General features: G+C 29.5%; 1 protein-coding gene across 1 annotated transcript; it reads right to left on the bottom strand.

Moving 5' to 3' along the window:
* Positions 1–1,491: 1,491 nt before the first annotated feature.
* Positions 1,492–16,677, bottom strand: LOC133323509 (uncharacterized). The gene is made up of 7 exons (XM_061532431.1): positions 16,135–16,677; positions 9,935–10,076; positions 9,507–9,862; positions 9,331–9,423; positions 2,311–2,441; positions 1,851–2,237; positions 1,492–1,783 (listed from the first exon to the last, which is right to left on the bottom strand). Exons 1-7 carry the CDS (start codon positions 16,675–16,677, stop codon positions 1,492–1,494), a joined length of 1,944 nt encoding a protein of 647 aa, XP_061388415.1.
* Positions 16,678–17,579: the final 902 nt, after the last annotated feature.

Consider the following 17,579-nt stretch of genomic DNA (forward strand, 5'->3'; position numbering starts at 1 on the left):
TCAATATCATCAGGATAGTTCCTAGAGAACTTCCTAATGAGTTTGAGGTTCCTCTTGATTAACAGGAACTCCTTCCCCGTGATGGAGTCGCTGTCCCGTCCAATGTATCGTTTACAGAAATTTACTGCTCTCCGATACATTTTCTTGGCAGCGATCTCCTTAGCGTCAGCTTGTCTAGCAGATACTGGTACCGATGAATCATCCATATTAACAATGGGAGCCTCATCGGTGCCAGCATCTGTTTCGACAGCCAACTGCCTGAGAAGCCTCGAGACCTCACTGCAGGCCGTGGAGATTGAGTCGATATCTTCAACCTCGCCAGGGTTTGCCTCCTTAGTCAGTAACTGAGAGGACCCTCCTTGCTTCAGAGGAGACACCATGGTTGCTACTGTGTTTATCACCGTAGTTCTAATCACCGTAGTTTCCATGATGTCACCCTCGTCCGACAAGGGCGAGTCATCCCAGAGCTGATTTGGGATGCTGATGGAAGGAGCCGGTTTCCTCTAGAAGTTCGAGGAGAAGATCCGACTGCCTCTTCAGGCTTGCATTAATTAATTGCATTAATTAAAAGTCGGCTCCATAAAAAGTGCTGTGTGTGAGGATTTGAGGTCGGCCATGGCATAGCCTCTTACCATGGTAGGGACTTGGCAACTAAGCCTGAAACACTTGTTGAGTCGCCCAGGTATCAACAAGGCTCCGTTCTAATACATTCGGTACCCTGACTGCAAACCGTGGAACGCTGATAGGCACGAGGTCGCATGACACCCCAGCGTTAGGGGGGACACTTTAAGAAGGTAGTGTCCCAAACCTTTGAGATGGATATATGAGAGGGGGCGCCATTCTCGCCTCGTCTGCCCTGGGATCACTGGCACTCGGTCATTTCCTCCGAGACTCTATCCCTGAGCCCGCTGATTGCCCGCGACTGTTTATTGGTTATTAACAGTTACCCAACGAATGGTGTTGGGCTTCCCACTATCCGCAACCTGTGGACGCGTCCGTTAGCATTCAGCTTTGCTTCCCGTAGGCGGAAAGGCTATAAAAAGTTCTGCCTCGTAACAAAGTTTTTACTTGTTTTGAAATTAATTTCAATATTTATTCAAAATTATAGTAAGAAATGTATTTTTTTTTAATTTCTATATTTGGCATGATTTATTTTATGATATTCAGTTTGTTTTATTTTAATACCTCTATATTTTGTTTTCACATCATGCTGTTTGTTTTTGTTGTTGTTTTATTATTCGAATCCATTACAAATAGGATGATTTTCAATATAATAATGGTTATTTATAGATTATAATATTTTAACTTAAATATAAAAAAATAAACGCAATGCTTTATAGGAAATACAAATTGAGGAAAATAAAATATAGTAATGCAATATATTATAGGGAAAGAAGGGGAAAGGGAGGGCGAGAGAGATAGGGAGAGGAAATAATATTATTTTGGGATTTTTGTGTTTATTTGATATTTTTATATGTATGAATATATAACTTAAGTTCTACGAGGTGCTTGAATGTGTGGTGTATAATCATAGGTCATCAGTTTGGGTGCAATGAAACCACCATAACCGGGGCGGCCCTTATGATATATACCAACACCGGCCAATGGCACGGGGGGCATTGACACAACATGTTGGGTATCAATAAACGGCACCGTCGACTGTGAGGCATCCTTGTAGACATCCGAAGCGGTAAACTCGATATATTGATTGTGACGTGAATCGGGTACAGATTTGGCCTTTGTTCGGGTTGGTACATCGGGACTGATCATCTCCACTTTTTGTCTAAAGAAAAAAGAAATTCAATTTGTTTAGCAATGTTGAGTGGTATTTCACTTTAAGTCCATTTTACCTCCTATCCCCACTAACATCGGTATTATCGTTAGATTTCCAAAAACTATTCACCATGGGATTAACCAATTTTCCCGTTTCAAAATTAAATTCACTTAGGCGGGCTTCCAAATTTAAATGGGCCCCAACAACACGGAATCGTACACCCGTAACAACAAAACTATTATCCTCCGTGTGGACATCATCCAAATCGATGGATCGAGCACCATAACTCAGAGTATAATAATCGCGATTATTATGGACATTACGGGCATTTAATGTATAATTATCTACCGGCAACCATTCCAAGGTGCTGGCATTAATTTTACCACGTGGCAATAGGTCACCTTGTTGTATTTGTAAATGGAATATACGATTAACCTTGACGAAACGTAAGCCGGTTAGGACCCTGAAATTGAAGAGAAAAAATAATGAAATGTGAGATTTTGGAGGGGTGGGAGGAAGAGGATTGGTTAACATACTTATTTTCTTCAACATTGGCCAACGTTTCACGTAAATTGAAATAACGATCCGTTTTCGAACTATATTGATCGTCACACAAACAGAAACAATAGGTACAATGCCAGAATAGATAACGCCACCATGAGTCAACCTGTAAACAAAATAGAAGGGAATGAAATTTAATAGGAGTTTTTTATTTTATTTGAAAAAAAAAAATTAGATAACATAACTAGATAATTCATCTATGCTATTTTAATAATGTAAATAATTTATCTAAAATATTTTAATAATGAGGATAATTTATCTACACCTATGTGAGGGCGTAAATGCTAAAGATAATGTATCTACGGCTATATTTATATTTCCAATATAGCCGTTATACTCCAATCGGATGAAATTACAAATTATTACTGTTTAGATAATTCATTTGGAAAAAAAATTCCGTCATATTTATAATGTGGATAATGTATGAAAAACTATTTTTTTTAAATCTAAATAACATAGATAATATATCCACCATATTTGAATATGCCAGAAGTGATATAAAAACAATTTAGATAATTTATCTACAATATGTGGATAATGTATGTATAAGCTTCTAAACCCATTAGATCAAATAGATAATGTATCTACCATATTTGAATATGCCAAAAATTATAGAAAAATGTTTAGATAATTTATCTTCAATATTTTGATAATGTATATAAAATCCGAAACCCTTTAATATATAAAAAAGCAATTTAGGTAACTTATCTAGAATATTTTGATAATATACACTCCTAATCGCTTTCGATAACGAAAATAATGTATCTAGCCTATTTGAATATGTCAGAAATTATAGAAAAATAATTTAGATAATTTATCTACAACATTTGGATAATATGTATATGCCTCTAAACCCATAGATAATGTATCTAGCTTATTTGAATATGCCAAAAATTATAGAAAACTATTTAGATAATTTATCTTTAATATTTTGATAATGTATATAAACTCCGAAAGCCTTTAGATAACGTTAAAAATTTCAATAATATATAAAAAAACAATTTAGATAATTCATCTTGAATATTTTGATAATATTAATTGACTTCTAATCCCCTTTAGGAAACGAAGATAATGTATCTAGCCTATTTGAATATACCAAAAATTATAAAAAGCTAAAAAGTTTTATCTAAAATGTTTTTATATTATCAAAAACGCTTATAAAACCTTTAGATAACATAGATAATGTATCTATTGTACTTAAATGTGAAAGTAATATAGATAATTTGGCTAATATTTTATTTTCGATATGTAGATAACAAAAATATAATTTATCTAAAATATTCTGATATGGTATCCATCTATTTGCTATATATATTTTTATCTACATTATTTAAATGCTCTATATATTTATCTACAGTATCTAAAATGTATATTCTATTCAGCAGATAAATTTTATATTGCAATAACATTATCTAGATTACATTTTTATATACTACTGTATACCGAGTTTTATATTGTATATTTTGTATCTAAATTAGTCCCATAAAAAGTATCTATAACTTTATGGAGTCAATCTATAAAATATCTACTTTATATCTGTGGTCCAATTATTTATCTACACTATTATTAGGATCTAAAAAATACATCTACCATATCATGGTAACCTAAGATAAATCGTATTATTACATTAGATACATTTTCCCTTATCTTAATAGCATAGATTTTGATAGTATCTAGAGGATGATATAAATTATCTATATTTAATATTATCTATTAATTAATTATCTATATTTAATCTTATCTATATCTATATTTATTATTATCTTAATAAAATTATTTATATGGTGACAATGTATCTACGTTGTCTAGAGGCATATATAAACTATCTATTATATCTGATACAAATTACATTATTTTAGGACATAAAAAAATTGTCTACAATGTACACAAAATATACAAAACCAAAATCTCTACATTATCTATATATTTTAGATAAATGCAAAAATAAATATAAAGTATTTTTATTTTAATACTACGTACACAATTTATTTTTATATCTTTATTACAGTGTTTTCTACATCCCATCTAAATTATCTAAATAAAATTTCAGTATTATCTAAAAATTTAAATACGACACATATATAAAAGTATCTAATAGATAAAAATTTTATAGTTCTTAAATAAATGATTATAAATAACATCTCATAATTATTTAGAAATTATCTAGATGTTGTCCTAAACAAATAATCTACATAAAGTTAATTGTGCTACAAAATAGTCTAGATAAACTATCTAAAATAATAACGTTGTTAAATTGGCTTTTTTTTTTTTTTTTTTTTTTTTTTTTATTTAAAACTTTATACAATTCAGTACTTAAATTTATTCTTAATAGATATATTATAAGTACATATTTATAAACACATTTCAATCTACGCCTCAGCATCATAAAGACATTATAGAGGCTTAAAGTTGACAAATTTATACAAAAGTTGTACTTAAAGTGAAATAATACAATATTGATCATTTATCATAGAAGTTAAATAAAAATATTATCCATTTCATCATAAATATATTTTTTAATTTCGCTTTTAAATAATGATATTCTCCGAAGGTTCTTCAGTTCATTAGGTAGTTTATTGAACTCTGAACATCCTATATACGAAATTTTTTGTTTAGTTAGTTCAATTCTACACCGAGCTACCCTCAGATTTGTGCTGTTTCTTGTGTTAAAAACGTTTTGATTCACCAAAAATTTAATAGTGTGATGACCTATGTTATGAATACATTTATACATATACAGTAATAACCGCAATTTGAAAATACAACATAGCGGCATAACAGAAGGAAACACCTGTTTGTACAGTTGACTAGTTGGGTATAAAATTGGAAGATTAGCCACAATTTTTAAAGCCTTATTTTGCAATCTGGACAGCGAATTAAATTCAACACTTTTTCGGAAACCATATAATAATGTTAAATAGTTTAGATGACTATGTATCAATGATTGGTAAATCAATAACTTTGTTTCATAATTAAACTTATTTTTAAACTTATACAAAAGACCCAAAGCTCCTGACACTTTCTTCTTCACATGTTGAATATGGTAATCCCATGATAAATTACTTTGCAAATATAGGCCTAGATATTTTACAGAATATACCTCTCTAACTTGAGTACCATTAACATTAATACTGAATGCACCATTGTTGTCAACATGCGGTTTAAAACGTATTATATTCGTTTTATTTGCGTTTAAAAAAAGTTTATTGATTTGTGCATACTCATTAATTAAGGCAGCATCACGCTCCATATATATCTTTACAACTGTTTCATGTTTATAAGGGTAAATTAGGCAAATGTCATCCGCATACAAAAACATTTTCCCAGATAAACCCAAGTTTGCTATGTCATTGATATACAACTTAAAAAGTAACGGTCCAAGGACACTTCCTTGAGGTACGCCATGTGCAACGCATGCTTCTGAGCTTTTTTTGCCATTAATTTCAACAAATTGTTTCCTATTCTCCAAGTAGCTTTTTAATATTAGTAAAGCATTTTGTCTAAAGCCATAAAATCTTAATTTTTCTAACAAAATTCCATGGTCCACAAGGTCAAAAGCCTTTGAGAAGTCATAGAATATTGCACATACGCCTTTTGCACCATCATCTAATCCATTGCATACAGTTTCAATAAAATTAACAGTAGCTTCTTCTGTTCCACACCCCTTCCTAAATCCATACTGAAAATCACAAAGTACGTTATTATTCTCAAGATAGTCTGTCATCTGTTTACATAATATATTTTCAAAGACCTTTGTAAAAACTGATAAAACAGCTATTGGCCTGAACTTGTTGATACAACTTACATTTGGTTCTTTAGGAATCGGTATAATCTTATGTATTTTTAGAGCATCAGGGTACACACCCTTGTCTAGCATACAATTGAAAATGGTCACAAGATATGGAGCTAATAAGTGACAGCATAGCGAAACAGTTTTTTGAGAAATATTATCGTAACCTGAACTACTTTTCTTTGATAACTGAAGAATTATATGTTTCACTTCATGTATGGTTGTATAATTGAAGTTAATATGTATATTCATCCAATTTACAGTTCTCATTGAGTTCCAGTAATCACTACCATTCTGAGCAATGCGTGTTTTCAATTCTTCCACAGAATCCAAGAAATATTGGTTAAAAGTATTGACCTTTTCAAAATCATCCGAAATCATGGTACCGTCACCTCTTCTGATGTTAATGTCCTTCGTTTCCTTTGACCTACCAAGATTTTTGTTTAAAAACTTCCAGCATTTGGCTGGTTCGCTACGTAGGCTTTCAAGGTTATAACTGTAATAATTACTTCTTGATTCTCTGCAAGATCTCTTTATAATTTTACTTATAGACTTAAGCTGTTTTTCTATTAAATAACCGCCTTTATTTTTACGTCTGGATTTTAATAACTTTTCCTTAAATTCTATTAATTTTCTCAAATTCGCGTTTACCCAAGGAGTAATATTATATTTTCCTGATCGGTTGCAGGTTCTAATAGTTGTAGATTCTTCCAAACATTTCTGAATTGTGGTTATTAGCTTGGCCATATCAACCGATGGATTTCCAGTAATACAAAACATAGGTAAATCTCGTTCAATGCAACGTATCAAATTATCTTGATTAATAAAAGAGTAAGTTTTATTATTACTGGCATGATCCACAATGGAATTACCTACACAAAAGTAAACGATGTTATGGTCAGTCAATTCACACTCTACAGAGACTATATCGGAAATACCTTCAAAATTTGAATAAATGTGATCAATGCTTGTACCACTTACGGGTCTTGTCACCAAAGAATGACAACTTTTAAAATCGTATGTTGCAAGTAAACTTGAAATGGCATTTGATGCATTATCGTCTAACATATCTATGTTAGCATCTCCAACAAACATACATGGATATCTCCCAAAGTTGTTCAACGTTTCGTCTACAAAGGAAAGGAATGAATTGGTTGGGCATTTTTGGGATCTATAAAATGAAACAAGCCTTACAGGTTTACCAAGCCATTTAACTTCATCCAAACTGATTTGAACAAAATCTATAAAATTACGACTTTCGCACAAAATAATATCAAACTTTATGTCATTCCTAACATATACAGAAGTTCCTCCAAACCCATCAACTCTACAACAGTGCACCGCTCTGTAACCAGCTATGTTATATATTTGAGAAACTTCGCTCTTAAACCAAGTTTCCTGCACAGAAACAACACAAGGCAACTTTGACAAACTCGATAGCAATGTTCTGAACCTATTAAATTTATTAATGGAAGATAAGCTTCTCATATTTATTGACATTACTTTGAAAGGTATATTATTCAGAGTTTGTAAATGTTTTTTAAATAATGCAAATTCGCTAAAGTAATTATTTGACATAGAAAAAAAGAAAAATGGATTTTATTCAACGTTGATAACACTTATTAAAAAAAAAAAAAAGAATGTTTATAAAATTTACGATGATAGATATGTCTCTTCTTCATCAATAGCTTCATCTTGGCATCTTTCTCGATTGGTTTTATGAGTTGTTGCTTCAAGCAGTAATTTATTGACATCATCCTCATTACGGATTACTCTGGGCTTCGATAATTCGCTTCGTTTTACAAACACTTTCCCACCAGCAGCATAAACGGAGCGAAAACCAACGTTCTTTAATGATTTGGCATAATTGAATAAAATCATAGTCTCACGGCTTAGAAAATCATTAACGTACACATTTTTTGTTTCTTCATTTTCCTTTAAATTCTTTTTCATCGACATGATCTTGCTTTTCGTTTGTTTTGATTTCGTTTTAACAACAATCGATTGAGCAGTATTCTTCGATTGTTTCTTTCTCATAAAGAATACATCTTCAATATTTTCTTCGGTTATGTCAACACCAGCACTTTTAGTTAAATTCATGAGAGTTTCCATTGCCGTAGCATTATCAGTTTTTACAACACCAGATATAATGCAATCATTTTTTACTCTCTCATCATTAATGTATTTAATAGAACTTCTCAAGACTTTAACTTCTTCTCTTAAATGTTTGTTTTCTTTTTCAATTATTTCTAATTTTCTTTTGTTTTCAGCAACTCCTTTAAGTATTTCGTCATATTGCTTTGACATGAAATTCATAGTTTCATGCATTGCTGTTAACTGATCCAGTTTCTTTAGCTCTCTTTTTATTAAGTTCAGCTCAGTTTGAAGGCTTCTACTACTCTCACTACAAAGGTGACACACAAAATCTTCACATTCATTTTTTAAGAGATGTTGATATTCCCTTTTGTTCAGCTTAGTGCACACAACGTGAAGAATTTTTTTACATTTGTCGCACTCAATTGATTCCTCTTCTTCTTCATTTACAACAAGATTGCATTGTCCACAAAATATTTGATTGTTTTTCACACTTCTTCTACTTTTACTAGGCATTCTCGATGTTACCCGAAAAAAATAGTTTTTAAAACATATGAAGATATATTTTTGAAAAGACAATCGATAATATTTGCCAGTTTTTTTTAATTAAATTTGACTTGTGTAGTACGGAGCTCTATTTCACGAATTATCTAAATCTGCTAACTAAAAAATTGAAAATAATGTACTTATCTAAGTTGTCTTCTAAAATAGACGAGATAAAATATAAAAAAATTATCTATTCGTATTACATTATTCAAATATTTGTTGAGATGAAATATCTGAATTATCTAAATAATTTATATTACATAGAAAATATAGCTTTACACAAATTTACATTACTTTACCATGTTCCTACATTATATTTATAATTTAGATAAAAATCTAAACTACCTATACAAATCTAATTTATCTACATAATTATTTTCAACACTTTACAGCCTACAATATCTAAAATAATATACAAAATAACTATAAACTTGCTAGATAAATTATCTATATTAACAAATTATTACTGGGATTGAGGATTCTAAATTTTTTTTAACTTTACGGGTTAATAATTTCATATGTTGTCTAATTCTACACATGTTATTTTTTTTCTTTTCTTACTTACCGGTGTTTTACCTCTCGAACATTGACCAACTTTACCCAATGTTACACCATTTTCATATTCAATAAATTCATAACGTTTATGGCTATCGCGAGGCTAAATCCAAGTTAAAATACAAAAACAAATTAGAAATTATTTTTCTTTACAAAAAAATTTAAAAAAAGAAAACCCCCACTTACCGATGGACATATCATCATATCCGAATCAAAACGTCTACAACTGTGAATATTACCCGTACAACGTTCCTGTCGCGCACAGAATTTATCCTTAAAACAACCTTCATTTTTCGCGCTGCTATAATCTTCACACGTTTGCCAACATTCACGATTATAATTCATATCCACTTCATTTTCAATATAACCCTGTAGCAATCGGGTAACTTCATCATATGTCTTGCCTTGTACATATTTTTCGGGATCACAACGCCACACAATGCGATCGGCACGATTCATTACTTCACGCAGTAGACGTACGGTTTTTTGGGTACGTTTTTCAAAGTCGCTACGCATTAGTTCGGCTTCTTGGGTGAAGTTGCCTGCAAGAAGAAAAAATGGTTGGGAATTCATTATATCGTTTGTTTTTTTTTCTATTTTAATAGAGTACTCACCTTTTCCGTACACCCTCAAAATCATCCATGAAAATTCCATCATTGTATAACCTTTAAGTTCTGTCAATGCAATATCCGTATAGAGGGAATACAAAAATTGTTGCGTGGATTGTTGATTCAGACATCTTTCCTCTTTGGAGGCCTAAAGGGAAGAAAATGTTGTAATTAAATATAGGGTTTTAATTCGATTTCAAATTTCAGTTCTTAAATTCTCTTTCAGTGCTTTGTACAAGCTTATAATTCTCAATGACATGACAAATATAATCCACAGATTTCTATTACAGACGGATCTAAATTATGTAAAATTATGCAACAGAAATTTTTAATTAAAAAAATGTTATTTTGATGGAATTTGGAGTTGTCAAATGGTTAGAAATTCTACTCCGATGCCTTGTAAATTCTCATAATTCTCATTGACTTGAAAAATATTTTCCATCACTATCGTAATCAATGTTTCTCATTCTGTATTATTTAAAATTTTTATTACAGACATTTTGAAAATAAAACTTAAGTTTTAATACAATTCAGAGTTACAAAATGATTAGAAATATTAATCCAATGCGCTTTATGCTCTCTCATAATTCTCATTGACTTGAAATATATTTTCTACAACATTTGAAACTATTTTTTCACATTGTTTATCGCTTTAAAATGATATTAGATACCTTTTTGGATATATAATGACTTTCTAAATCAATTTAGAGTTGCCACTTGGTCTACTTCAAAGACTTGTACACTCTCATAATTCTCATTGACTTGAAAAATATTTTCCAACAACTTTTACAAAACAAATGTTTCGCATTCTAGATTGCTGAAAAATTCTATAGCAGAAATTTGTTAATAGAAAATTTAGGTTTTATTCAATTTAGAAGTTTCAAAATAGTATATCAATGTTTTAAACCTTCTCAGAATTCTCATTGACTTAAAAAATATTTTCCTCGACTATCGAAAACAATGTTTCTCATTTTGTAGTACCTAAAAATTATTAGAAAGAATTTGTATAATTAAAAATGAGTTTTAATGCAAATTTGAGTATTCAAATGGTTAGAAATGCTACTTAAATGATTATAAAAACTTGTAATTTTCATTGACTTGAAAAATATGTTCAAAAACTTTCACTTTTCGCATGTTTTATTGCTTAAGAATTGTTAGAGATTTTTTAATTTAAAACGGCTTTTTATTCCATTTAGACCTGTCATTTGGTAGGATATACTACCTCAATGCTTTGTGCAGTCTCATAATTCGCATTGACTTGAAAAATATTTTCAATAACATTAAAAAAATGTTTCAGCTCCTTTTATCACTTAAAAATTATATAGATCCCTTTGATTTTTATGCAAATCGACTTTTAAACATCAGGCAAACAATAATTCATATTTGTTTGTTACTTCCTTGGTTGAAATATGCTCATAATTCTCATTAACTTGAAAAAATAAACATTTCACATTACTTCTAAAGGCTTGAGGTTCCTGTCTACTTTTTTAAAACAAGCATAAATAGAAGCAATTTTTAAATTAATATGAAAAAAATAAATATTAATTATTATTTATATTATTTTTTAATATGAGGAAAATAAATATTTCCCATTACTTCAAGCATAAATAGAAGCAAATTTTAATTTACATTTCAGATTTTAATTCAAATTAGATTTATCAATTGTTTATAAATGTAACTTCAGTGTTTTATGCTATCTCATAATTCTCATTGACTTGGAAAATATTTTTCAACAACTATCAAGCATTGTTTTCACATTTTTTCTCCCCAAAAATTATTTGGATTTTTGCAAATCGACTTCTAAACTACTTGTGTTATACAATGCTTATTTTTTATTACTTCAGTGTTTTATATGGGCACATAATTCTCATTTACTTGAAAGTAGAATATGCATTACCCCTAATAGGCTGGAGATGTATTTCTATGAGAACTAAACGCTGTCTACTTTTTAAAACAACCATTCCAATTTTTAATTTAATAATCGCTTTTTAATTGAAATTACACTTGTCAAATGTTAATAAATGTAGCTTCAGTGCTTTATGCCATATCATAATTCTCATTGACTTGAGAAATAATTTCAACAACTATCAAAAATTGTTTTCAAAATTTTTATGGCTTCAAAATTATTTAGATTTTTGCAAATCGACTTCTAAACTTCTTGTGTCCTTCAATGTTTTTTTATTACTTCAGTGTTTTATATGGGCTCATAATTCTCATTTACTTGATAACAGAATTTGAATTACCCCCTGTAGGCTTGAGATGTCCTTCTCAACCTTAAAATCCTTGATGTCCTAAATTTTTTCTCCACACCATTTAAGATGAGAACTAAAACTGGCTTATTTAGACATCTTCTGGTCAAATTTTTAGTCATTTTAAATGACCAATAGAGAATTGGATTATTTATCGTAATACTATTCCTCATTCTACTTATTAAATGGCAAAGTTTTAAATTATCCTCTCTAATATTTGTATCTATTTCCTATTTGCTTTTTTTTAACTTCACAAATTAAAAAGTTCCGTTTATTTTATTCTTTCCTTATTTATAATATTGTCATGTATTTATTGTACAGTTGGTGGGGCTTCGCGACTCACGTTCCTTCTATCCATATTGAAGTGAATCAACTACGTGACAATCTATTATTCATAAATCTATAGAATACATTGACATTTTGTTGTCATACGTGAATATAATTGCAAATTAAAAATAATATAAGGGGGAAATTCAAAGCTAAAATAATCATGATTTTATTTTTATGTGGGCATTTTATTATTAATTCCTTTTTTTAATTCGATATTTAATTTTTCTTCATCTATCCCAGAACCTTTAAGAATTTTCTAATAAAATTCTTAAATCTCAAAATTTTTATTTTTATATATGATTTTATTAAATTAATAATTGATTTTCTATTATTTCAAAATCTCAAATGGGCATATTTGAAAAAAACTGGTGTTTCTTCAATAACGATTTAAAAAAAATAGCATTTGTTTCTCTTACTCTCTCTCCCTCCCACACTCACTTCCTCTCTTTCCAGAATTCTCTTAGTTATCATATTAAAAAAATTATTTAACCAGTGAGCGGAGCAGTATAGTCGGACGGGGCCGACCATACGATACCCTACACAACTACCACGAACTCTAACTTTCTGAGGATGTTTATTCCGAGTCTGAGTAATATTTCGTGATATTTGCCCCTCTTGTCCGATTAAAGGTTAACAACACCTCTTCCTTACTTTTTTCGAATATTCAGTACAGTCCTTCTAATTACTTGTCCAGATTACCTTCCCGGTGGGTGTGTTGTGATTTTCGGATTATACTCTACTCGAAAACACACAAAAAATTATGTTTTCGGTCCGTTTCATCCCAAAATTTTAATCTGATCATCACCGAAAATTGTAGGCGTTGTTCTTGACCATAACTGGAACTTCATGAAAAATTTCAAAGCCATCAGCGCGATATTTCTCCCTCTAATGTGGTAATGGGTTACTAAATAATATCTGAATACATAAGCACCTGTAAATATTTGACTGTAACTCCCACATCTGAGTAGATACATCACTATATTTGGTATCAATTTAAAGGCCAACCACTCCACTTGGATATGCTATCAACTCCTGGGGTTTACATCCTCCAGGAGTAAATATATATGCCATAGAATACAAATTTTCTCATTTTTCACACAAAAGTCGGGGTCCATTTGACCCGCTAAATATTGACCAATCTTTATCAAAACATGCATGCTTATTCTCTGGCCCGATCCCCTTCTCCATGCAAAAATTCGCGGTGTTTGGGCCATAATTGTGTCCTCTGGAGCGACCAGAAAAACCGACAAAAATTTAGTATTTGGTCCATTTCATCCCCTAAATATTAACCGATCTTTTCCAAAAACAATAGGGGTCTTCATTGGCCAGAACCCATCCTACATGCAAAATTTCGTGAAGATTGGTCCATAACTGTGGCCTGTATCGTGTTTACAAATTATAATGGACAGACGGACGGACGGACGGACACACATGTCTAGATCGACTCAGCTAGTCGAGATATGACGATCGGTATACTTAAAGGTGGGTCTAGGACCAATATTTCGCGGCGTTACAAACATTTGGGGCTGCACAAAGCTATAATACCCTGACAACATAGTTGTGTAGGGTATAATAATAGTTAATTAAATTCTCACTGCAAGTCAAGCATAGCATCGACACTATATTTTCATGCCATTTGTTTAGATTTATAAAAAAAAAAACAAGAATTTAAAAATTTTGAACAAACACGCAAACGGCAATGAAAAAATACTTTAAAAAATCTAAAACAATAGATTTTTTTTTATTAAAATGTAATAAAATAACTCACAGTGGACAAATAATAGATATTCTATAAAATTAGAATTTTACATGAAACTTTTTTGAAGTTTCAAATCATTTTTTTTTATAAAATTTCATAAAGAACTTATTAATTTCAATCATAATTAAAAAAAATATAATGCAATTGAATACAATTTTTTCTAATAATTTGCAAGTATTTGAATAAAAATTATTAAAATCTAATATGTAAACATTTAAAATATATTTTTTAAATTATTTTATTTATTAATTTTTGAATTTTAAAATATTTAAATTCATTTCAATTATTGATATTAAAATTTTGTCAATTTTGGAATTTTACTATTAAACAAATTGAATTTCATAATATGAAAATGTTAATTTTTTCAAAAACAAAATTTTGAATTCAATAATTTTTTTTTGAAATTTTATAAAAAAAATAATTTTGAAAAACTAAAATTCAATATGTAATTTTAGAAAAAAATAATCCTAGATAATTGAATAAAAATGAAAAATTAATTTTTATTCCATTCAAATTATTCGGCGAAAATTTTTTAAAAACATTTCCAAAATAAAAAAAATTAAAAATATATATAAAAAATGCAAGTTTAAGAAACATTTAATTTTTTTCTGTTCTTATTTTTTTAATTTCAAAAAGTTTGGAATCAGTTTTCTTGAAATTTCAGAAAAAAAATAAATTCAATATTGAGTTCGGAAATTTATTACGATTATGAGATGGCATAAAAAATTGTTTTGTTCAATTCAAATATTTTCAAAATTTAATATGCAATGTTGGTGAAAAATGTTTAGAAATATTTTTTAATAATATTTAATATTTTTATCCCTATTATTTATAATTTTGAATTATAAAAATCAATACTTGTAGAAATTTCACAAAAAAAATAAATTCAATGTGGAATTTTATTAGAAATTTTTTTGAATAACAATTTCAAAAAAATCTTTAAGAAATTTAAAAATGAAAATTTCCTAATTTTTTGAAACATTTCCAAAATAAAAATTAAAAAAAGTATCTTAAACATTAAAATTTTTATTTCTGAATATTTCAAATATTTAATTATAATAAAAATTTAGAATCAATATTTTCTTTTAAATTTCAGAAAAACAATAACAATTCTATTGAAAAAAAGTTAGAAAAATTTTCAAAAAATTAAAATAATATTTTTTTTTTTTTGTTAATTTATATGAAATTTAACGCCCATATTGAAATTGATTTTGAATTTTAAAATACATGTTTCTTCCTATAAAATCAAAAATTCTCCAAGAATTTTAAAATATTTAATTTTTAATTTTTTTAAATTCATAGAAGTTATAAAAATTGAAATCTCTTCAAATTTTTTGAATTTTTTTTTTAATCTTACAAAAATTGAAAATAAAAAATTACCAAAAATATATTTTAATATTTCCTATAAAAATTAAATTAACTTTTCAATTTTAAAAGAAAATTTTTAAATTCTTTGATTTTATCGAAATTGAAATTTCGTTTTTTTTTTGGATTTTAATTATTTCATAAATATTATAATTTAAAAGAAAATTAAAAATAAATAGAAAAATCCTAAAATATATATTTTTGAATTTTTCGATGTTGAAATTTCATTGAAATTTTGTGAGATTCAATTTTTTTAAATCCCTAAATTTTATATTTTTCTTAAAATAAAAATATTGTTTTCGATAAATTTTAAATTTAAAAATTCTTTGATTTTTCGTAATTGAAATTTCCTATTTTTTGGAATTTAAAAATTTTAAATCCTTAAATTTCGATAAATTTTAAAATTCTTGGAATTTTTCGATATTGAAATGCCATATATTTTTTCTATTTTTCCTGAAATAAAAAAATTAATTTTGTTTTTCGATTTTCATCCATCAACTAACCATCATTGCCCGATAATACATTGTCTGTTTGACCATTATCAATTCAATATCCTGCAAAATTCTTGCCATTGAAAATGTCTTGTCGTTACGCAAAACACTCTCCGTCACATCCATCAGCTGTTGCTCTTCCAAATCCGCTGCACTGTTATGATGCGAACGTAAATACGCGGCAAAGACACCAAATAAATTATCGATTTGTATTAAATCACGTTCCAAAATACTCCATTCGTAGTGATTTAAGATGTCATATTTGCCCTCCTGCCATTCGGTACCCTGGCCCATATGCTGTTGCACAAAACGACGATGTGAATCGATAATTTTACGCAGCTGTTGTTCGGCATTACGATTATTCGTAGAACGATCCAAATGTTGCCATAGCGACTTTTCTAAACTTAGATATTCTTGACGTATCGCATCGATTTCAAGGGGGGCAAAGAGGCCGGGGCGATATGAGGTGCTGGTGTCGGCCAGTATAGCAGTAGTACATATAACGAGTGGTAAGAGCCATAAAAGGCAGCGACTCCCACTAGCAAATGGGGACATGTTTAAGAGGTGTATTTTACCGGCTTCTTTATTTGTTGCGTTTTTTGTTTCTTCTTTTATTTTTCTATGACGATGTTGTCATCAGAACTACACAATGTTTTTTTGTTTCTTTCTTCCCTTTATTTGTTTATTTTTTTCGTTCTTATGAATTCTTAAATATGCACAAACACACACACATCCACAAAAAAATATTTTCAAATCGCTGACTGGCCTTTGCCTGTTGAACTGAAATTTTAAACATTGATTTGAATAATTTTTCGCAGTATTTTTTATTTTTTTGTCTAGCTTTAATTCATTGTGAAAGTGGCTTCAGAATTATTCACACACACACACTCCCATATGCACCTAGAACGTCAAATTCTTGATATGCTGAGATTTTTCTTATCATCATAATTTCATTGCCAATGAAAAACCAGTGAGCGGAGCAGTATAGTCGGACGGGGCCGACCATACGATACCCTACACAACTACCACGAACTCTAACTTTCTGAGGATGTTTATTCCGAGTCTGAGTAATATTTCGTGATATTTGCCCCTCTTGTCCGATTAAAGGTTAACAACACCTCTTCCTTACTTTTTTCGAATATTCAGTACAGTCCTTCTAATTACTTGTCCAGATTACCTTCCCGGTGGGTGTGTTGTGATTTTCGGATTATACTCTACTCGAAAACACACAAAAAATTATGTTTTCGGTCCGTTTCATCCCAAAATTTTAATCTGATCATCACCGAAAATTGTAGGCGTTGTTCTTGACCATAACTGGAACTTCATGAAAAATTTCAAAGCCATCAGCGCGATATTTCTCCCTCTAATGTGGTAATGGGTTACTAAATAATATCTGAATACATAAGCACCTGTAAATATTTGACTGTAACTCCCACATCTGAGTAGATACATCACTA

Source organism: Musca vetustissima, unplaced genomic scaffold (genome assembly GCF_032173495.1).
Source record: "Musca vetustissima isolate MV318-11 ecotype Yass unplaced genomic scaffold, APGP_CSIRO_Mvet_v1 utg315907, whole genome shotgun sequence".
NCBI lineage: Eukaryota > Metazoa > Arthropoda > Insecta > Diptera > Muscidae > Musca > Musca vetustissima.